At 36.9% G+C, this 23,009-nt stretch overlaps 1 protein-coding gene across 1 annotated transcript in view; it reads left to right on the plus strand.

The window, feature by feature from the left end:
• Positions 1-1,646: 1,646 nt before the first annotated feature.
• Hmu (Hemomucin) overlaps positions 1,647-23,009 on the plus strand; it is a 28,494-nt gene continuing 7,131 nt past the window's right edge. The window contains exons 1-3 of the mRNA XM_067761431.1: positions 1,647-1,897; positions 1,971-2,176; positions 2,256-2,556. Of these exons, the coding sequence (XP_067617532.1) occupies positions 1,782-1,897; positions 1,971-2,176; positions 2,256-2,556 (623 nt within the window). The 5' untranslated portion in view covers positions 1,647-1,781. The remainder of the gene's footprint in view (positions 1,898-1,970; positions 2,177-2,255; positions 2,557-23,009) is intronic.

Below are 23,009 nucleotides of genomic sequence, written 5' to 3' on the forward strand. Positions count from 1 at the left end.
AGAAGAAGCAATCAGCTGTTGGGATAACAACTGGTGCTGAATTCGCCTTGGCTGGCCATTACGAACAGCTTATGCCCGCATTGCTTTTGAATTTCCGTAAAAGGCGGATTTTTGTAAGAGCCTCGTCGGTCGTTTCAGAGCGAAGAAAGCGGTATTTTAATGTTATTCTATGGTGCTGTCATAGCGAAGCTAAGTGACCAAAGCGTTTATATTTAACGATGCCATCCCCATGCGCTTTCGGATTCATTATCATGGCTCACACTTTACTATGCTTAATCAATCAACAAACAAGCGTAAAACAATTGTTTGTAAATTGTTGAGTGGATCGGCGATACCCAGCGGTCATTAATCAAATAATCACTAAACAGTTCTATGAATGCGCTCAATGAGCCATAAACAAAGAGGATAGAGATAGGTATGCCTGTCGTAAGAGGCGACTAAAATACCAGATTCAAAGGATGTGTAGCGCAAGCTCCTTATGGAACTTGATGGTGGGGAGGAAGGCATGGCCTGAAGGTTAAAAATTCATACACATTATACGACGCGACATGTGTTGGTTAAACTCGGGCTTTTAAAAATAAAAGTCCGGAAATAAAAGGGTAATAGTCGAGGTGTCGACTGCTAATACTCTACCTTGACATCAGTATTAATAATCCGAAGGCGGAAACAAAAATTTTAACTCGCTCAAAAGATATTAACGAAAAACTGAAAAAAGACCCGCGGGTACCTCTGAAACCGGGGGTGGAATCCGTAGTATTTTTGCGCAGAACACCTTTCTGCGTTGGCAGCCTTCGGCCGCGTTTATAAAAAATAACCATGGGCTACGTCATGCCAAGTCCGGGTGTGTGGTATAGCCGTGGCTACCGCCACTGTGATGCACAATTTTTTTTGTGGGTACACACAACAACAACCACATGAAAATCGCCATCTTCAACTGCAAATATGTATCTCCGGACAAAGATAAAATTTTTCTTTTCCGCCTACGGTTATTGTTCTCGAGAATAATACGCGTCTTTTGACACCTCTCGATATTTTTGGTAGCGTATTAGCAGTCGACCCGTCAACTAGACTTTTACCAATAAAAGTTAAATCCGGACTATTAATTTTTAAGGCCAATATAAAAGTCTGGCTTCATAACAAAGAAACGGCTTATCCGAAATAAAAAATTTGTTTGTCAAAAAATAAAAATACAGATTTTACCTTTATATGTGGACTTTTATGGAAAAAGTTCGAAAAATAAAAGGGATGCATGATTCGACATGATATTGCTATAGGGATACCTAAGAACTAAAATGTTTTCACCTAGGACAATTTTTTGACCCGGACTTCTCGACTCCGAAAAAAAAAAATATTATTTTCCGTCCCTGGTTTCAAGGGATTATGCTAGTTAAACAATTCATCCTCTTTTCAACAATCACAATACATATATATTAATATAAACTTTTTAAAAATGTGTAGAAATTAAATACTCGAAATTATAATACCCGTCAACAAGGTACACTACAAATAAATATGACTATCCCCTTTGCCATCACTTTAAATTGAACTTGCTTTGGCCCAAATACTGATAAACATCCAAAATTAAAAATTTAGACAATATGGTAGCATTGGTTGAGAAATTGCCTTCGTGTCGCTGGCCGATTAATTTTTGCAGACTAGGTAAAATCAAAGTGAGTGTGTGGTTTATTAATAAAGTGGTTGTTATTGAATAATAAAAAGTGAACTTTTTATGCACAAGATTCCGTAAATTTACCATTTTTAAAAGGATAATAAATAACAACATGGGTTTATTATATGGAATCGGTCTTAGGATAGTTAATTTTATGATATTTTTCCTGATCATAATTTTATTACCGGGTCTGCCACCACGCACTACCTTTCCCTACAAAGCTTTTTAGTAAGTGCAGTATACAATTTAGTATTTTATACTTAAATTGAATGGCGATTTGTTTTATTGTTATTATTTATAGTGTTGCACCTGCTAAAGATTTAAAAGGTGCTCTCGAACTCAATCATCATTTAGATGGCGGTGAACGCCTCCTGGAAGGGCGTGTCTATGGACCGGAATGTTTAATAGCCCGTAAAAACGAAATTTATACCGGCATACATGGTGGAGAAGTGATCAAACTAACAGCCGATCATGTTACACACGTTGCGAAAATTGGACAACCTTGTGGTATGTTGTTATTTTGTACAGCCGCAGAAATTGATTTCCTATTTGATGTGCATTTTACTGTCTCTCGCTCAATTCGCAGAAGAAATATATGAAGAGGCACGTTGCGGTCGACCTTTGGGCCTTGCATTCGATACGCAAGGTAATAATATAATTGTGGCTGACGCATACTACGGCATATGGCAGATAGATCTCAATAACAATCAAAAGAAATTGCTGGTATCGCCACATCAAGAACTCCCTGGGAAAGGTGTAAATCGTAAAGCCAAAATTTTTAACTCGGTTGCTGTTGATCGGAAGGGTGATATTTATTGGACGGATTCAAGCTCAGATTTTGAAATACTTGATTTGGTATACGCTACTTTTGCAAATCCGTCTGGACGGTAAGTACTTTTTGAATTATGTATAATAAAAAGTCACAATATGTTCATATGTTGATCTAATATTAAAGAAAGTTTTTAGTATGTATGTATTATTACGCTATCGTATCGTGGAATAGATGAAACAGGTTTTTGTTATTTAGTTGCGTATTAGGTACAACCACACATCGCGCGTTTTATTGTAAACAGATGTAATTAAAAAATTTTAATTGTTGGAAAAACGCAAACAAAGTTTTATTTTTTCATACAGTTTCATTACAAAAATTAAATTCAAAGACCACTGCGCTGGTCACCTTTGCTCCTAGGAGTATTCTATGTATGTGAACATAATCTTACCAGTTGGCTGTTGTGGAGTATTTTAAAATCTCGGAAAATAAAATTTTGGATTACCTCAGTTAACAATGAAACGGCTGATATGTGCGTATGGGTGTATATGTTGTTATACTCAGCTGAGCAGAGCTGACAGAGTATATTAACTTTGTTCGCATAACGGTAATCCGTAACGGCATAAACTAACCGAGATAGATATAGACTTATATATATCAAAATGATCTGGGCGAAAAAAGAAATTCATTTAGCCATGTCCGTCCGTCCGTCCGTCCGTAAACACGATAACTTGAATAAATTTTGAGGTATCTTGATAAAATTTGGTAGGTAGGTTCCTGGGCACTCAGATCGCTTTTAAAATGAACGAAATCGGACCATAACCCCAAAATTTCGAAAAACCGAAAAAGGGCGATAATTAATTACCAAAGACGCCTAAAGCGATGAAACTTGGTAGGTAGGTTGAACTTATGACGCAGAATAGAAAATTAGTAAAATTTTGGACAATAGGCGTGGCACCGCCCACTTTTAAAAGAAGGTAATTTCAAAGTTTTGCAAGCTGTAATTTGGCAATCGTTGAAGATATCATGAAGAAATTTGGCAGGAACGTTACTCCTTTTACTATATGTGTGCTAAGTAAAAATTAGCAAAATCGGATTACGAACACGCCCACCTAAAAAAAAATTTTAAAAGTCAAATTTTAACAAAAAAAGTAATATCTTTACAGTATATAAGTAAATTATGTCAACATTCAACTCGAGTAATGATATGGTGCAACAGAATACAAAAATAAAAGAAAATTTCAAAATAGGTGTGGCTACGCCCTTTTTCATTTAATTCGTCTAGAATACTTTTAATGCCATAAGTCGAACAAAAATCCTTGTGAAATTTGGTGGGGACATAGATTCTATGACGATACCTGTTTTCTATGAAAATGGGCTAAATCGGTTGAAGCCACGCCCAGTTTTTATACACAGTCGACCGTCTGTCCTTACGCTCGGCCGTTAACGCGATAACTTGCGCAAAAATAGATATACCTTAACTAAACTTAGTTCACGTACTTATGTGAAGTCACTTTATCTTGGTATAAAATATGGCCGAAATCCGACTATGACCACGCCCACTTTTCCCATATCGAAAATTACGAAAAATGAAAAAAATGCCATAATTCTATACCAAATATGAAAAAAGAGATGAAACATGGTAATTGGATTGGTTTATTGACGCAAAATATATCTTTAGAAAAGACTTTGTAAAATGGGTGGTATTAAGTAGAAGAAAATGAAAAAGTTCTGCAGGGCGAAATCAAACGCCCTTGGAATCTTGGCAGGAATACTGTTCGTGGTATTACATATATAAATAAATAAATTAGCGGTACCCGAAAGATGATGTTCTGGGTCACCGTGGTTCACATTTTGGTCGATATCTCGAAAACGCCTTCACATATACAACTAAGGCTCACTCCCTTTTAAAATACTCATTAACACCTTTCATTTGATACCCATATCGTACAACACACATTCTAGAGTCACCTCTGGTCCACCTTTATGGCGATATCCTGAAATGGCCTCCATCTATAAAACTATGCCCCACTCCCTTTTAAAATACTCTTTAAAAACTCATCTCATACAAACACATTCCAGGATTACCCTAGGTTAATTTTGCTAAATGGTGATTTTCCCCTATTTTGTCTCCAAAGCTCTCAGCTGAGTATGTAATGTTCGGTTACACCCGAACTTAGCCTTCCTTACTTGTTTTTGTTTTGTATAATGGATGAATGCCAAGTGTGTGCACGTTTCCACAGCTAACTTGCTGGCGACGTCATATATTTAACAAAAAATTATGGTATGAGAATATATCTTTATGCATGTTAATGTATATATGTAAATGTATATATGTATGTACATATATGATGTTATTTATACCTTATGATGTTATTTATACCGTATTTTATATTTATTATTATTGGTTCTATACGTAGTGTGACTTTGACCTTAGCCCTGTTTCCCAAAAGCGGCATCAAGCATCAATCGAACTACTGCTGGTATTGTTGTTGTAGCTATACCTTACCTACCTCCCAAGGCTAGCTTAACCATCTCTGAAACGATTTGATATTACCACATTTAACCTTCTAGGCCATCCATCCATGACAATATATGTACTCTCTAAGTTTGTTGAAAAAAAGTGTAAACATTCTTTGTTTGCATAGTTGTACCTAGGATGAGTGCACATGCTCTGTTTATTCTAAACAAATTTAAAATAAACTTATTTGTACAATTGTGTTTAAACGGTATACATTCTATGACCCGCTATTAGAATAAAATAAGATAATAGCTGAAAGTTGTTATTGTTTTACCGTAGTTCGTTTCGGTTTGCGAACCCAAGTGTTTTCGATACCTCATAGGGTTGACACACTGAACCACTTAATCCCAGTTAATTGAATTAAACTCAAATTGAACTTAACTCATGGAAGAATTCAGAATTAACCTGCAACTTGAGTTGAATTGCCGTAGTATGCAAGGAAGTTGAAGATGATTATTGGTGCGATTTTCCGTCATACCTTGTCAAATTTAGTTTATAGATAAACCTGCTTCGGTGTTGTGCCATGTTGTTGTTGTGTCAATGTCCTCTAACCATATTGACCACAATGAGAGGGGTGTTGGTTCCACAATACAGTTAAAGATATGGTTGGTGTCATGTGGGGACACATTGCAGCAGGACATATGTTCTGTATGTCGGGGTTGATTCTGGATAGGTAAGAGTTTAGCCTGTTACAGTACCCAGACCGAAGTTGAGCTAGAGTGACGCGCGTTTTCCTAGGGAGAGTGCGTTCCTCCTCTGCTAGTTTTGGGTATTTGCTTTGAGTACAAGATTCACCGGGCAATTTCTGGCATAGAGGTCCGACGCCTGTTTGTGGATTTCACTGAGGACCTGCTTGTGCTTTCTAGCTTCATACGGCTGTGTTCGTATTTCCTGTTGTTGTTGTTGTAGCGATAAGGACACTCCCCGAAGGCCTTGGAGTACGTTCCGGTACCAAGCCCGCCCATCTGGAGAACGATTTGTTATTACCACATGCGACCTTCTAGGCCATCCCGCCCTTCCACCCTCTAGATCCATGAGGAGCTCGGGGTCGCCAGAGCCTCCGCTGTTAATGAAACAGGATTCGCCACGTATAGGTGAGGTTGACAATTGGGTTTGAAAAAGCTATATATTGCGCTGGCAACCTGAAAGCGTTGTGCCACACAACCCCTTGAATCTATTTGGTATTTTAGTCGCCTCTTACGACAGGCATACCTACCGCAGGTATATTCTAACCCCCTAACCCGTTGGGAGGAGTGCCGTATTTCCTCATAATGCTTACAGAGTTGACTCCTTTAGCCCACCCCAGCGGGTTAGGGGATCAGAATATACCCGCGGTAGGTATGCCTGTCGTAAGAGGCAACTAAAATACCAGATTCAAGGGGCTGTGTAGCGCAACCTTTCAGGTTGCCAGCGCAATATATAGCTTCTCCAAACCCAATTGTTAACCTCACCTATCCGCGGCGAATCCTGTTTCACTAACAGACGAGGCTCTGGCGACCCCAAGCTCCTCATGGAACTTTGTGGTAAGGAGGGAGGGAATGGCCTGAAGGTTTAATGTGGCCACATAAATCGTTCCCGAGATGGTCGGGCTAGCACCTTAATGGTGCTATGGTACCGGAGCGTACCGGATTTGTATCCGGCAAAGGACCATCACATCGATAACACTCCCCAAAGCCTTCGGGGAGCAACCTTATCGCTACAACAACAACTCCTTAAGCCCCTGGGCGGTGCAGGCTCATCAATCAGATGTCTTTTGGGATGCCCAGGTTTCTGGGTATTCAACAGAAACTGGTTAGCATTTCATTTCTCTCCCTAACGGGGAGTATTATCGCGTCATTATGTAGATGGTGTTCTGGGGACATAAGAAGAAGGCGTTGTGCCATCTTCAGTGCCATTTTTGTTATTGGAGCTAGTTGAAGAAAACTGCTAGTAACATGTCCTGGCACCTGATTGTGGTTCTTCTGTTTGGTGGTTAAACAGATTCTGGTAACACTATGGACACATTCAGTCTATGTGATGTCTTTATTGACCGGCCAGTTCCTGGGCCAGAAACCTGGGCATCCCAACAGACATCTGATTGATGAGCCAACACCGCCTAGGGGCTTAAGGAGTCATCTCCGTAAGAGAACTCAGCCGTATGAAGCAAAAAAACACAAGTAGGTCCTCAGTGAACTCCACAAACAGGCGTCGGACCTTTATGCCAGGAATTGCCCGGTGAATCCAGTACTCAAAGAACAGTACCCAAAACTTTCGGAAGAGGAACGCATGCTTCCCAGGTAAACGCGAGTCACTCTAGCTCAACTTCGTTCTGGATACTGTAACAGGCTAAACTCTTACCTATCCAGAATCACCCCGACATACATAATGTATGCCCCGCTAGCAATGTGTCCCCACATGACACCAACCATCTGTTGTTGTTGTTGTAGCGATAAGGTTGCTCCCCGAAGGCTTTGGGGAGTGTTATCGATGTGATGGTCATTTGCCGGATACAGATCCGTTACGCTCCGGTAACACAGCACCATTAAGGTGCTAGCCCGACCATCTCGGGAACGATTTATATGGCCACATTAAATTTTCAGGTCATCCCTCCCTCCCCACCCCCAAGTTCCATGAGGAGCTTGGGGCCGCCAGAGCCTCGTCTGTTAGTGAAACAGGATTCGCCGCGGATTGGTGAGGTTGACAATTGGGTTTGGAGAAGCTGTATATTGCGCTGGCAACCTGAAGGGTAGCGCTACATAGCCCCTTAAATCTGGTATTTTAGTCGCCTCTTACGACAGGCATACCTACCGCAGGTATATTCTGACCCCCTAACCCGCTGGGGGACACCAACCATCTCTTTAAAAGTAATGTGGAACCAACGCCTCTAACACCCCTTTCATTATGGTCCACTCCTGTTGAAACAGCAAGTTTCCTTGGACTCCCGTTAGAGGATATTGATGACAATTTGTGATCGGTCGCTTCTATTGGGTGGGGCGAAGCACTGCTACAACAACAACAACAACCGGCCAGTTCAACCTAACCTAATCTAACCTAGTTGAAGTCCGTAACAGCTGTTCAACTACCGCATTTAATTTTATTCTTGGTGAAATCAATGGAAAATAAGTTTAAATATCTAATCACAAAGTTTACTTCACCACTTTTTTCGCATGTGGATTCCGGTCTAGTGTGCTCTCGTTTGCGCAGCAACTTAAAAGAACTTTTCTTTCAGAAAGATCAGACATCGAGTTGCCTGTTTTTAGTGTTGTCACTATAGACACTTCCAAAGGTTTTGACGTGTGTAATCAATGCTCAGTGCTTTCCGCATCTACATTAGAAACGCTTGTTGTCGAGCTCCATTTGGGTATGTTGATACTCACGCAATATCCTGGGGGTGCTTAAAACTGCCACACACTCTTTATAATTAATAAAACAAGTTTATTTGAGTTCAATGCTCAATCGGATACACCAAAGTAAAACTTATTTATTTTAGGGTATAAAACTACTATTTACAGCACAACTCTTAAAAACGTTTTCTCGACAGTAAGCGCGTATCTATAATGAATTTAGCTGGAGACATTGGTGCTTTATCGGTAACCGTATCGCTAACCTTATAACAGCTGATTCGACCAACCTTATGAGAATCAATGCAATCGATTATTGGTGCCACTAAGGTCGTAACCGTATCGTAGCCAACCAATTGGGGTTTGGTTTACCGTCGTAACGATAAACAGCTGATTACGTAGGGATACGGTTACAGCGATACGACATACGGCACCAATGACTCCAGTTTTTGCCTTTGCAAATTTTCACTATCCCGTTATCTGCATTCCACTGGGAATGGCGGCATTGCCAGCCCACTATCGATATTGCATTCTTTTAATATGCGTTGCCATATCGTTAGTGGTGCCATTACACCATCCCCCTAGGGAAAAGATTTTTGTAAGGTGATCAGTCTTGCAAAAATCCCTTTACCCTGCAGTGATGTAAATTGATTTGGAGGGACGAGATTTCTTTAATTACGTTGCTTAATTCTTTCCCCCCTTTAACTCGTTCATCCGTATCAATTTTGTGGTAAGTTAAATTTTCTACTCTAGCTATTTTATTACTAATCGTTATAAAAATTTATTATAGCTTACTGTCATCTTTAAATTAATAGTTATATTACTAATCATATCGCTACTTATATTACTAATTATATTACAAGTTATATCACTAATTATATTACTAGTTATATTATTAATTATATTACTAGTAGGCGTTAATTTTTCATTATATAGATTAAAAGTACATAACCGTTTTTCATTGTTTTAAAAAGAAAATTTAATATTTGTAAAATCTTAAATCTGATTAAATATAATTAGAATTCATTTATTAATTTCTTTAAGTAATTTTTTGTATACGATTTTTATCAATGGTTTTTCTTTGTTTTTAGCTTTATCAAAAATCTTTACATTCACACCGTCTACCTCAGTCACTTTGGCTCTTTTTGAACTAGTGCAATATCATTTTTGTTTACATTTACTGGACGAGCATCTCTATCGTACAATTTTTTATTCTTTGCTTATGTTTTTCAATAAGTTCCTTTGCTAAAATATGAGACTTTTGCATTCTGTATTTTACTTCGCTAGCATAATTTTCAACATTATAAATTGGATCGATTTTTTCTTTTGTTAACTCATTTGGCAAGGTAGCTTTTCTACCGAATACTAACTCAAATGGTGTAAATTGGTTATCAAAAACCGTATATGGAGTTGTATTATGCAGAAATGTAAAGTATTTTAGATAGACATCCCACTCAGGAAAATTATCATTAAGGTAAGCTCGTAAGTACTCGTTAAATACTCGGTGGTTTCTCTCGATGGTACCAACGGTTTCGTGATGGTAGGGTGTAGAAAAATTGTGATTGATTTTTAAAAGCTTGGTCAATTCCGAGAAAATTTCATTTTTAAATTCTGTCCCTAAATCGGTCTTTATTGATTTCATTATGCCACAGGTTAAGACAAAACCTTCGAAAATTGCGGATGCAACTGTTTTTGCAGTTTTATCCGGTATAGCTATTGTAACTAGGTATTTGGTTAAATCGCACATCATGGTAATAGCGAACTTATTCCCATTGTTTGATTCAGGCAAAGGTCCTATCGTGTCTATAACAACAATTTCAAAAGGCTTGCAAGGAGTTGGTGCGAGAACCATGTTCTCTTTAATTTTTGGGTTTACTTGGCATTTTTCGCAATTCTTAACAAATTTGGCAATGTCGCGTGTCATATTTTTCCAGTAGTATTTAGTTCGTATTTTCGCGTATAATTTCTTGTTTCCGAAATGACCGCCTGATATCGGATCATTGTGGTAAATTTGCATGAGTTTAAGTTTCTTGTCTTCGTCAGTTACTGTCTCAACTGGTTCTGTTAATATAATAGTTAAATGTTTTAAAATCTTATTCCCGGTATCTTTAAATTTTGTAATACTAAAGAGATGAAAAATTGTATCATCCTTTTGCCATTCTATTTTCCTAATATTGTGATTGCCGGCATTTCGGGGAGTTGTAAACGCATTCTTGATAATTTGGATGAAGGATCTTTCATGTTGAATAAATAAACTAACGGCCGATGGTTGTTGTTGTTGTTGTAGCAGTGCCGATGGTCTGATCTAACTTTGAAATGTGTACCATAGACATATGGTCGAAACTGTTTAATTGCAAAGTATATTGCCAAAAGTTCTAGTTCTATAATTTCTTTATTTTGTTCTGATTTGCTGAATGCTTTTGAAGCGAAACAAATTGGTAAATCGTTACCATTGTGATTTTGACTAAGTATCGCGCCACAACCATTCTTTGAAGCATCTACTGTTATTAAAAATTCTTTAGTGAAGTCTGGGTATTTCAATAGTTTTGGTGACATTAGGCTGCGCTTAAGTTTTTCGAAAGCTAATTCACATGAAGTATCCCAGTTAAATTCCACATTTTTTCGGTTCAAACGGTTTAATGGTGCTGCTAAAGTAGCGAAATATGGTATAAACCTCCTATAGTAGTTGGCAAATGCAACGAATCTTCTAACTGCATCTTTGTCACGGGGTTTAGAATATTTTTTAATCGCTTCTATTTTGGAATCGTCAGGTAATAGACCTTTAGCTGAGCATTTATGCCCTAAAAATGTTACCTCAGGTCTTAGAAAATTGCATTTGATAGGGTTAAGCCGTAAATTAAACTTTCTGCATGTCTCGAAGACTGTTTCTAAATTTTTTAAATGGTGTGCTTCACTGCATCCAATGACTATAATGTCGTTTACATACATAAATGCTTGGTTGGGTGAAATACCGGAAAATGCTATTGACATCATTCTTGAAAAGGAATTAGGAGCAACGTTTAGACCAAACGGTAAGACTTTCCAACGGAAAGCTCCGCGATCTGTACTAAATGATGTTATATCTCTCGAATCTTTGTGAAGTGGAATTTGGTGAAAACCCGAAAAAAGATCTAAAGTAGAAAAGAATTTCGCACGGCCAAGGTTATCCAAAATATCGTCTACACGTGCCAAAGGAAATTTATCGGCAATTAACTTTTTATTTACAGCCCTAAAGTCAACGCACATTCTATACGATTTTTGGCCATTTAGGTCTTTTTTCGGTACCAAAATCAAGGGACTGTTATAATTCGAACAACTATTTTCGACCAGATCGTTTTCCAATAATTTATTAACCTGTTTATTTATTTCTTCGCGTTGAGAATACGGTAGGCGGTAATTTTTAATGTATACTGGCGTCGTATCGTTTAGTCTTAGTTTTTGTTCATAAAAATTGTTTATTGTCATTTTATCATTGGCTAGCGCAAAAATATCGGAATATTGTAAACATAAGTTAATAAGCTTATTTTCAGCATAATTAGGTATTTGTTTTTCTAAAATGCTTTTAAGTTCTTTGATACGACTATCTTGTTTTACTGGGTTATTGATTTTATAAACGTGATAATTAGAAAGTTTTTCGGTTTGAATGCTGCAGTTGTTCACGTATTTTACGCTATTTGTGGTGTTTATTACTTTAATGATAGGATTACTAGTATCAACTATTCATTTCGCTGTGAAAACACCGTCAGAAATCTCTTGAGAATCCACGAAAAGTGGTTCTGAGTCTTTTTCTAAGGCGAAAATTCTATAAACTTCGCAACGAGGTGGTATAACAAATGTATCGCTTTCCATTCCGTGAAGGATGGGAAGTGCGATCTGTTCATTGCCTATCCAGAAGGAAATGCAATTTGTTGCATAGCTGATATCGCACTTATTTGTTTTTTGGAAATCCTTACCAAGTATACCATCTGATGGAATGTTGAAATCATTGTCTACCACGTGCAACGTTTGTTTGATATAAAAATTTGAAAAGTGTAAGTTAGTTGTAAAGGTACCTAATGTAGAAACTGTATCTGTAGTTACTCCAGTAATATTAATTGTATCATTGTTATTAATTGACGAATTTTTATTGAGAGAAGAAATTTTAATTAACGAAATGTCGTCTTGTGTGTCGACTAAAAATGTACAAAATTTGTCAGAGCCAGTAATATTTAATTGTATAAAATCAGAATAATTTAAGTTAAGACAATAAACGTTTTTAGAAGAAAAACTGTGAGTTGAATCAGTTAGTAGTTTGTCTCGTCCTCCCTCAGTGTTCGCTCCTGAGGGGCTTCCCTGTTTAAAGCCCAGACGCTTGCATTTCTACCTCTATTATTGGAAGTGTTAGAACCGTTATTATTGCTAGTACGACTATTGTTGCTATTATTATTATTATTAGGCTGATTCCGATTTCCGCCGCCAGAATGGAAATTTTGCCTTTGATTGCCGCGATTGAAGGTGTTGCCATAGTTACTGTTACTAAAAGAGGGTCTATTTTGTCTATAATTGTTTAAGTTACGACTTTGATTTTGGAAATTTCGACCTCGGTTATTACTTTGAAAATTTCTGAAATTGTTATTGTTCCGCCCCCTAAATGCTAAAACTTGGCGTTCTTTTATTTCATTTGATTGCTCTACAATCAGTTTAGCTACTACGTCCTTGGAATCAGAAAAATTGGTTGAAGCAAGGATTGATTTGACTAAACTGGTTTCTGCGTTCAATCGGCAAACGTTAACTGTTTGTTCGATGGCCATTTCATGGGCTTTGGCCTGAGTTATCCCTTCGATAATGAGCGAACGCTCTAAAGTATCAGACAATTCCTCGACGCGTTTTACAAAATCGGTGTAATTATTACTATTAATTTGCATAGCTGCAATTTTTCCGGCCACAACTTTGGAGTTTTCGGGTTTTATACGGTTACGTAGTGCTGTTTTTATATCATTAACTGAAAGTGGTATCGCTTCTCACGGTTTACCATCGAGTTTGGATTTAATATATGAAATACAAATGCCAGTTAAATTTTCGTCGACAAATTGTTCGATTAACTCAATTTTATTAATGAAATATTCGAGACCCAGGGGCTCGCCGCTATAATTTTCACGCATAATACCAGCACACATGCTGATAAACGTCCTTTTTTCTTCAGGAGTCGCCATATTTGTATCGGAGTTAGAAGGGTTTGAAATATTTGTTTCGGGAATTCCTCAAATCCGTGAAATTCTCCGGACAAGGAAAGTCTAACAACAAGGTTTTTGATTGTACTGGGCGAATATGTGGTTGAGCCTTCGGAAACTGGGCTTTTAAAATCAAGATTTTCGGAATCGGAACTTTTGGAATTAAAATTTTTGGAATTGGAATCTGAATTTCGGAATCTGAGTCTTGCTCTGAAATTCTGGGAACTACTTTCTTGTTTATAAGAAACATATGTAGTAGAAAGCAAAGAAGAAATATTTAGACTGATTTAAAGTCGAGTTTATCGAATTTACTTACGAAAGTTTAACAGAAATTGAAATTGAATTGGATGTTGATGTGAAATTGAAAGAATTATCCGACAATTTAATGAGAGACTGAATATTTTAATTGAATGTATATTAAAGTAATTTAATTTAATTTCACAGAAAAATATTTTATGTTGGTAGAAAAGACTTGGCTGGAACGTGGCGAACGTACCGCTTTATTAAAAAAATCGCAATGTGTTTGTGTTATTACGGACGCGCCGTTTTAATCAAAATTGTATGGGTTTTATTTTTATAGATACGGGCGCACCGCATCTTTCAAACTTGTAATATAAATGTCCTCGGACGCACCGGGATTAAAAAAAAAATTGTGGTATTTTTATACACGGACGCACCGCTTTAAAGTAAAAAAATCTATTTGGTTATTTACGGAACCACCGCTTTATGCAAAAATATATGTATGTTTGTTTACGGACGCACCGTATTTCCAAAACACAAAAATCAAAATCTCATATTTGTCTTGGCAAAATAAATTGTTACGCTTAAAACGTACAGACGTAGATGGGTGAGTTGGGCAAAAACCAAAAAAGCAAATTTTTCACCAACGAAAATTTCACACAGCAATATTTAAATGAAAGTTTACAATGATTAGGATTTTTTTTTTTATTACTTGTATTTCCAAACAATGAAAATTTTACAAACTTGTGGTTTTGTGAAAGTTTACAATTATTAGAAGTTTTTATTTATAAATTGTATTTACAATCAACGGAATTGAATTTTGCATATTTTTGAAGTTGTGATTAGAACAGTTGAAATTGCCGAATGGTAGAAAGTAGAAAAAGGAAATTTATTTGACCGAATGTATTAAATTTAATTTTAAGTTTGGTTTTGCCCCACTGTGGCCCATATTATTTTGAAATAAATTGAAAATTTTTGTAAATGTATTTGTTTTTTGCTTTTTTTCATAATTTTGTAACGTTTTAAAAATTTTTCTTGGACAATAGTAATAGAAACTACATAGCTACAAATAGATAATGTTACAGTGTGATACGCAGAATAAAGATTTCAAAACTACAATGTGTTTTAAAGAAGAATGTAGATGACGAGATTTTTAAAGTTGAAGAGATTTGTAATTGTCTACATGTAACATGTTGTGCGCACACTGTGCGCCATACCCATATTTAAACTGTCGAATGTTCTGACTGTTGAATAATAACCTCCTCTGCTGCCACTCTGCCCTTAATTTGCCTCTGCTGGCGTACTGCTGCTGCTGATAGTCGCTGCTGCGCCGCTCATGGCTTGCATATAAAGATGTTGCTGTTGGTTTTCGGCGTTATGTATTTGCATAGCATTTATGTATTTATATAGCTGTAGTTTTAAGCGTTATGTATTTTTATAGCTGTAGTTTTAAGCGTTATGTAATTTTTTAAGGTACAGTGTTCCTTTTGTAGCTATAGTTTTTCTATTATTTCGTAGATTATTTCGGTATTTATTAGATTGGTTGGTTATCTCCGTTTTTGTAAATATGTCAAATTTTTAATTTTACCTCCGTTATGTAGTTAAGTCGATTTTCCGTGTTTTAGTAGTATTTGATTATCTCTGTTTTTTAAATCATCTCCGCTTTGTATTAAATTTGTAGATTATCTCCGTATAAGTTATATTTTTTGCAAGTCCTTTTTATTTAAGGTAGTATTATTTTGCACTACTGTACCAGCACCATATGTAACGTATGACCTCGGTTATTACTTTGAAAATTTCTGAAATTGTTATTGTTCCGCCCCCTAAATGCTAAAACTTGGCGTTCTTTTATTTCATTTGATTGCTCTACAATCAGTTTAGCTACTACGTCCTTGGAATCAGAAAAATTGGTTGAAGCAAGGATTGATTTGACTAAACTGGTTTCTGCGTTCAATCGGCAAACGTTAACTGTTTGTTCGATGGCCATTTCATGGGCTTTGGCCTGAGTTATCCCTTCGATAATGAGCGAACGCTCTAAAGTATCAGACAATTCCTCGACGCGTTTTACAAAATCGGTGTAATTATTACTATTAATTTGCATAGCTGCAATTTTTCCGGCCACAACTTTGGAGTTTTCGGGTTTTATACGGTTACGTAGTGCTGTTTTTATATCATTAACTGAAAGTGGTATCGCTTCTCACGGTTTACCATCGAGTTTGGATTTAATATATGAAATACAAATGCCAGTTAAATTTTCGTCGACAAATTGTTCGATTAACTCAATTTTATTAATGAAAGATTCGAGACCCAGGGGCTCGCCGCTATAATTTTCACGCATAATACCAGCACACATGCTGATAAACGTCCTTTTTTCTTCAGGAGTCGCCATATTTGTATCGGAGTTAGAAGGATTTGAAATATTTGTTTCGGGAATTCCTCAAATCCGTGAAATTCTCCGGACAAGGAAAGTCTAACAACAAGGTTTTTGATTGTACTGGGCGAATATGTGGTTGAGCCTTCGGAAACTGGGCTTTTAAAATCAAGATTTTCGGAATCGGAACTTTTGGAATTAAAATTTTTGGAATTGGAATCTGAATTTCGGAATCTGAGTCTTGCTCTGAAATTCTGGGAACTACTTTCTTGTTTATAAGAAACATATGTAGTAGAAAGCAAAGAAGAAATATTTAGACTGATTTAAAGTCGAGTTTATCGAATTTACTTACGAAAGTTTAACAGAAATTGAAATTGAATTGGATGTTGATGTGAAATTGAAAGAATTATCCGACAATTTAATGAGAGACTGAATATTTTAATTGAATGTATATTAAAGTAATTTAATTTAATTTCACAGAAAAATATTTTATGTTGGTAGAAAAGACTTGGCTGGAACGTGGCGAACGTACCGCTTTATTAAAAAAATCGCAATGTGTTTGTGTTATTACGGACGCGCCGTTTTGATCAAAATTGTATGGGTTTTATTTTTATAGATACGGGCGCACCGCATCTTTCAAACTTGTAATATAAATGTCCTCGGACGCACCGGGATTAAAAAAAAAATTGTGGTATTTTTATACACGGACGCACCGCTTTAAAGTAAAAAAATCTATTTGGTTATTTACGGAACCACCGCTTTATGCAAAAATATATGTATGTTTGTTTACGGACGCACCGTATTTCCAAAACACAAAAATCAAAATCTCATATTTGTCTTGGCAAAATAAATTGTTACGCTTAAAACGTACAGACGTAGATGGGTGAGTTGGGCAAAAACCAAAAAAGCAAATTTTTCACCAACGAAAATTTCACACAGCAATATTTAAATGAAAGTTTACAATGATTAGGATTTTTTTTTTTATTACTTGTATTTCCAAACAATGAAAATTTTACAAACTTGTGGTTTTGTGAAAGTTTACAATTATTAGAAGTTTTTATTTATAAATTGTATTTACAATCAACGGAATTGAATTTTGCATATTTTTGAAGTTGTGATTAGAACAGTTGAAATTGCCGAATGGTAGAAAGTAGAAAAAGGAAATTTATTTGACCGAATGTATTAAATTTAATTTTAAGTTTGGTTTTGCCCCACTGTGGCCCATATTATTTTGAAATAAATTGAAAATTTTTGTAAATGTATTTGTTTTTTGCTTTTTTTCATAATTTTGTAACGTTTTAAAAATTTTTCTTGGACAATAGTAATAGAAACTACATAGCTACAAATAGATAATGTTACAGTGTGATACGCAGAATAAAGATTTCAAAACTACAATGTGTTTTAAAGAAGAATGTAGATGAAGAGATTTTTAAAGTTGAAGAGATTTGTAATTGTCTACATGTAACATGTTGTGCGCACACTGTGCGCCATACCCATATTTAAACTGCCGAATGTTCTGACTGTTGAATAATAACCTCCTCTGCTGCCACTCTGCCCTTAATTTGCCTCTGCTGGCGTACTGCTGCTGCTGATAGTCGCTGCTGCGCCGCTCATGGCTTGCATATAAAGATGTTGCTGTTGGTTTTCGGCGTTATGTATTTGCATAGCATTTATGTATTTATATAGCTGTAGTTTTAAGCGTTATGTATTTTTATAGCTGTAGTTTTAAGCGTTATGTAATTTTTTAAGGTACAGTGTTCCTTTTGTAGCTATAGTTTTTCTATTATTTCGTAGATTATTTCGTAGATTATTTCGGTATTTATTAGATTGGTTGGTTATCTCCGTTTTTGTAAATATGTCAAATTTTTAATTTTACCTCCGTTATGTAGTTAAGTCGATTTTCCGTGTTTTAGTAGTATTTGATTATCTCTGTTTTTTAAATCATCTCCGCTTTGTATTAAATTTGTAGATTATCTCCGTATAAGTTATATTTTTTGCAAGTCCTTTTTATTTAAGGTAGTATTATTTTGCACTACTGTACCACCACCATATGTAACGTATGAAACATTTTTTTTTTTTTTAATTTCTAAGTAGAAAAAATTTATTTCATTATTGCTTTTTCAGCATTTAACTTTTTTTTGTAAATTTTGAATTTTTATAATTTTTTTTTTGTAGTTTTTCCAATTTTTAAACTTTTTTTTGTATGTTTTTTTTGTAATTTTTTGTAATGAAAGAATTTTAAATTGTTACATTTTATTTGAACGATTTTTCAAATTTTTAGATTTTTTTTTGAATTTAAATTTTTTGTATTTATTAGACGATTTGAAATTTTTAGAATTTTTGAAGGATTTTAAATTTTTCGATTATTGAAACGGCATTTGTTTGCCGTAACTAAATATAAGCCACTTTTTTTGTTTCGCAACTTGTTTTGCGAGTGGCCTCTATTTTACAGCCCGCCATTTTGCAGCACGGCCCACGGTCGCCATCTAAACGCTTGTTGTCGAGCTCCATTTGGGTATGTTGATACTCACGCAATATCCTGGGGGTGCTTAAAACTGCCACACGCTCTTTATAATAAATAAAACAAGTTTATTTGAGTTCAATGCTCAATCGGATACACCAAAGTAAAACTTATATATTTTAGGGTATAAAACTACTATTTTGCAGCACAACTCTTAAAAACGTTTTCTCGAAAGTAAGCGCGTATCTATAATGAATTTGCCTTTGCAAATTTTCACTATCCCGTTATCTGCATTCCATTGGGAATGGCGGCATTGCCAGCCCACTATCGATATTGCATTCTTTTAATATGCGTTGCCATATCGTTAGTGGTGCCATTATAGGAACTATCACATTAGGTAAAAGTCTAGTTGAGGGGTCCACTGCTAATACGCGTCAAAAAATATCGAGAGAGGTGCCAAAAGACGTGTATTGATATCGAAAACAATTACCCGAAGGCGGAAAAGCAAAATTGTATCTGTCCGAAGATATTTGCAGTTGAAGTTGGCGATTTTCATGTGGTTGTTGTAATGTTGGTGTACCCACAAAAAATAATATTGTGACACATAAGTGTTTTGCTTGGATATAGTTTCGGTCTCTCAAGTCTTATGTCACTTCGAAAATTAAGGCTGACGGCATGACTTTAAGAAAATTTAAATTTAATTACGGAAGGAACATTTCTTCATTTAGAATTGATGTTTACTCAAAAGATTTTGATAAACTTTTGGACAGCGCATTTTGGCCGCTAGGGGCTTTTGTTCGCGAATTTGTGCATAAGACTATTGAGATTACTCAAAATGTAGCAAAAATTCCTCCTCAAAGTTCCGATCCAAAAAACTTAATTTAACATCTTGCTTAAGCATTTACTATCAAAACGTTAGAGGCTTAAATACTAAATTAACTGACTTATATTTGAAAACCATTCACTGTAACTATAATATTATTGCTTTTACCGAAACATGGCTGAAACCCAATGTTTTAAATTCCGAAATTTTTTGCGGTGAGTATCAGACCTATAGAAATGATCGCTTAAATAGGACCGGAGGTGGTGTCTTGCTAGCTGTACATTCTTCAATTCCATCTGAAGATGTTAATTTAGCCGAAGTTTATTCCATCGAGTTTAAATGCATCCGAATCTTACTAGGCTGGGGTCATATTTACTTAGCCGTTTGCTATATTCCACCGTCTTCTGATCTATCAGTGTATATGCACCATATTTCACTGTTACAATCAGTCAACTCGATGATAAGCCCACGGACTCAATGATTGTTTTAGGCGACTTTAACCTGCCACATATATCTTGGAATACCGTTGATCACAATATTGTCCCCGTATCATCCAAGATGCACAACAATGACTTTTTGGATGGAATTACTGATCTTTGCCTTAATCAGATCAGCTTCCTTCCGAACAAGTATGGAAAATTCTTAGACTTAGCATTTGTTGACGACATATCTAAATTCTCTATAAATCGGCGTGAACCTCTTGTTTTGCCAGAAGATGTTTCTCTTGAGATAACTTACGAAATCATAAGCAACGAAGTCGGCTGCACTAACAAAACACGTGTCTCTACCAGATGCTTTGATTTTTCCAAAACTAATTTCAACAATTTAAATAAAGAGCTTTCTGAGATAACGTGGCCTCGATATAAAGAGGTTGTAGAGGAAAACGTTTTACATTTTAATAAAACCATTTATACTTAATTTGAAAAACATGTGCCCAAACGCACATGCTCGTACATTGAACCAGTGCAAGCTTGGTTTACTTAAGATTTAAAAGCTTTAAAAAATAAGAAATCACGTTTATTCAAATTATATAAGAGAACCGGTTTACATTCTCATTATGCACAGGACGCTATTTTCCGTCATAAGTATTTTGAACTTAATAAAAAGTGTTATAAAGCTCACATATGTAAAATTAAAAGAAACATTATTTGCCACCCGAAGTCTTTTTATGATTTCGTAAATTCTAAACGCAGAACTAACGGGTTTCCTTCTGCCAGCATTTCCAGCGACGATGAAGAGATTGCAAACTTCTTCGCTCAATTTTTTCACCCTAATTACTCTGCTGTGGTTGATTCATCACCTAAAAATTATCCGTATGAGCTCCATTCTAGTAACTCAATATATGCCCCACATTTGCTGCCTGAAGATGTTCTACTACATCTAAAGACCCTAAAAGAATCCTTCAAATACGGTCCCGATTTGATCCCAACATGTTTTCTTAAAAAATGTGCGGAATACATTTACCAGCCCCTTACTGATCTGTTTAACCTCTCTTTAAAAAATGGCATTTTCCCGACGGCTTGGAAGGAATCTTTTCTTATCCCACTCCATAAAAAAGGAAGCAAGTCGTCTATTGAAAACTTTCGTGGAATAGCAAAGCTCTCCGCTATCCCTAAGCTTTTCGAAGCAATCGTTACTAATCACCTTACATTTTCGATTTCTACATTGATAGATAGTTCTCAGCATGGCTTTTGTAGAGCCAAATCAACCACAACCAATTTGCTTGAATTTACAACTCACGTCTTTAATGGGTTTGGAAACAATCATCATACCGACGTTATATACACTGATTTCAGCAAAGCATTCGACAAAGTACGCCACTCATTACTTGTTTATAAATTCGAATTGCTTGGTTTTCAACCTGGCCTAACTCGCTGGATCTCCTCCTATCTTTGCGGTAGAACTCAAAGAGTCATTTTTCGAATATCATCGATGTTCCCTCCGGTGTGCCTCTGGGCAGCCATCTCGGTCCTATTTTGTTTTTGATCTTTATAAACGATGTTTCCACAACTATAAAATCTTCTAAAATTTCAATGTATGCCGACGACGTAAAACTTTTTAAGTTGTTGTTGTTGTTGTTGTAGCAGTGCTTCGCCCCACCTAACAGACGCGACCGATCACAAACTGTCATCAATATCCTCTAACGGGAGTCCAAGGAAACTTGCTGTTTCAACAGGGGTGGACCATAGGGAAAGGGGTGTTAGAGGCGTTGGTTCCACATTACAATTAAAGAGATGGTTGGTGTCATGTGGGGACACATTGCAAGCGGGGCATACATTTTGTATGTCGGGGTTGATTCTGGATATGTAAGAGTTTAACCTGTTACAGTATCCAGAACGAAGTTGAGCCAGAGTGACACGCGTTTCCCTGGGGAGTATGCGTTCCTCTTCCGCAAGTTTTGGATACTTTACTTTGAGTACTGGGTTCACCGGGCAATTCCCGGCATAAAGGTCCGACGCCTGTATGTGGAGTACACCAAGGACCTGCTTGTGTTTTTTCGCTTCATACGGCTGTGTTCTCAGATGCCGTATTTCCTCAAAATGCTTACGGAGATGACTCCTTAAGCCCCTAGGCGGTGCTGGCTCGTCAATCAGATGTCTGTTGGGATGCCCAGGTTTCTGGGTATTCAACAGGAACTGTTTGGTCAGCATCTCGTTTCTTTCCCTGATGGGGAGTATTCTCGCCTCATTATGTAGATGGTGTTCTGGGGACATAAGAAGACAGCCCGTTGCAATTCTGAGAGCAGTATTTTGGCAGGCCTGTAGCTTCTTCCAGTGGGTAATTTTTAGGCTTGGCGACCATATGGGTGACGCGTAGCACGTAATCGGCTGGCTAATTGCTTTGTATGTAGTCATGAGCGTTTCTTTATCTTTTCCCCAGGTACTGCCAGCAAGGGATTTGAGGATTTTGTTACGGCTCTGAATTCTCGGAACAATTGCGGCTGCGTGCTCACCAAAATGTAGATCCTGATCAAACGTCACACCCAAGATTTTGGGGTGTAGGACAGTCGGTAGCGTAGAGCCATCGACGTGGATGTTCAAAATGGTCGACATTTGGGACGTCCATGTTGTAAATAAGGTCGCGGAAGATTTAGTCGGTGATAATGCCAGGTTTCGCGAGGCGAAAAAACTGGAGAGATCAGGGAGGTAGCCGTTTATTTTATTGCATAGCTCATCGATCTGTGGGCCTGGGCCTGTGGCCATTACTGTGCAGTCATCGGCGTAGGAAACGATTGTGACTCCTTCCGGTGGTGAAGGTAGTTTAGATATGTAGAAATTAAACAAAAGTGGGGATAGGACACCACCCTGTGGCACCCCTTGTTTAATTCTCCTTGGCTTTGATGTTTCGTTTCTAAATAGCACCGATGCCTGCCGACCACCCAGATAATTTGCGGTCCACCTTTTAAGACATGGGGGAAGGGTAGACCCTTCCAGGTCTTGCAGTAACGAGCCGTGGTTGACCGTATCAAAAGCTTTTGATAGGTCTAGCGCTACGAGTACTGTTCTATGGTGGGGGTTTTGATTTAAACCGCAATTTATCTGGGTACTAATGGCATTTAGCGCGGAGGTAGTGCTATGGAGTTTTCTGAAGCCATGCTGATGGGAGGCTAGTTGCAAATTTGCTT

Source organism: Eurosta solidaginis, chromosome 1 (assembly GCF_040869045.1).
Source record: "Eurosta solidaginis isolate ZX-2024a chromosome 1, ASM4086904v1, whole genome shotgun sequence".
Classification (NCBI taxonomy): Eukaryota; Metazoa; Arthropoda; class Insecta; order Diptera; family Tephritidae; genus Eurosta; species Eurosta solidaginis.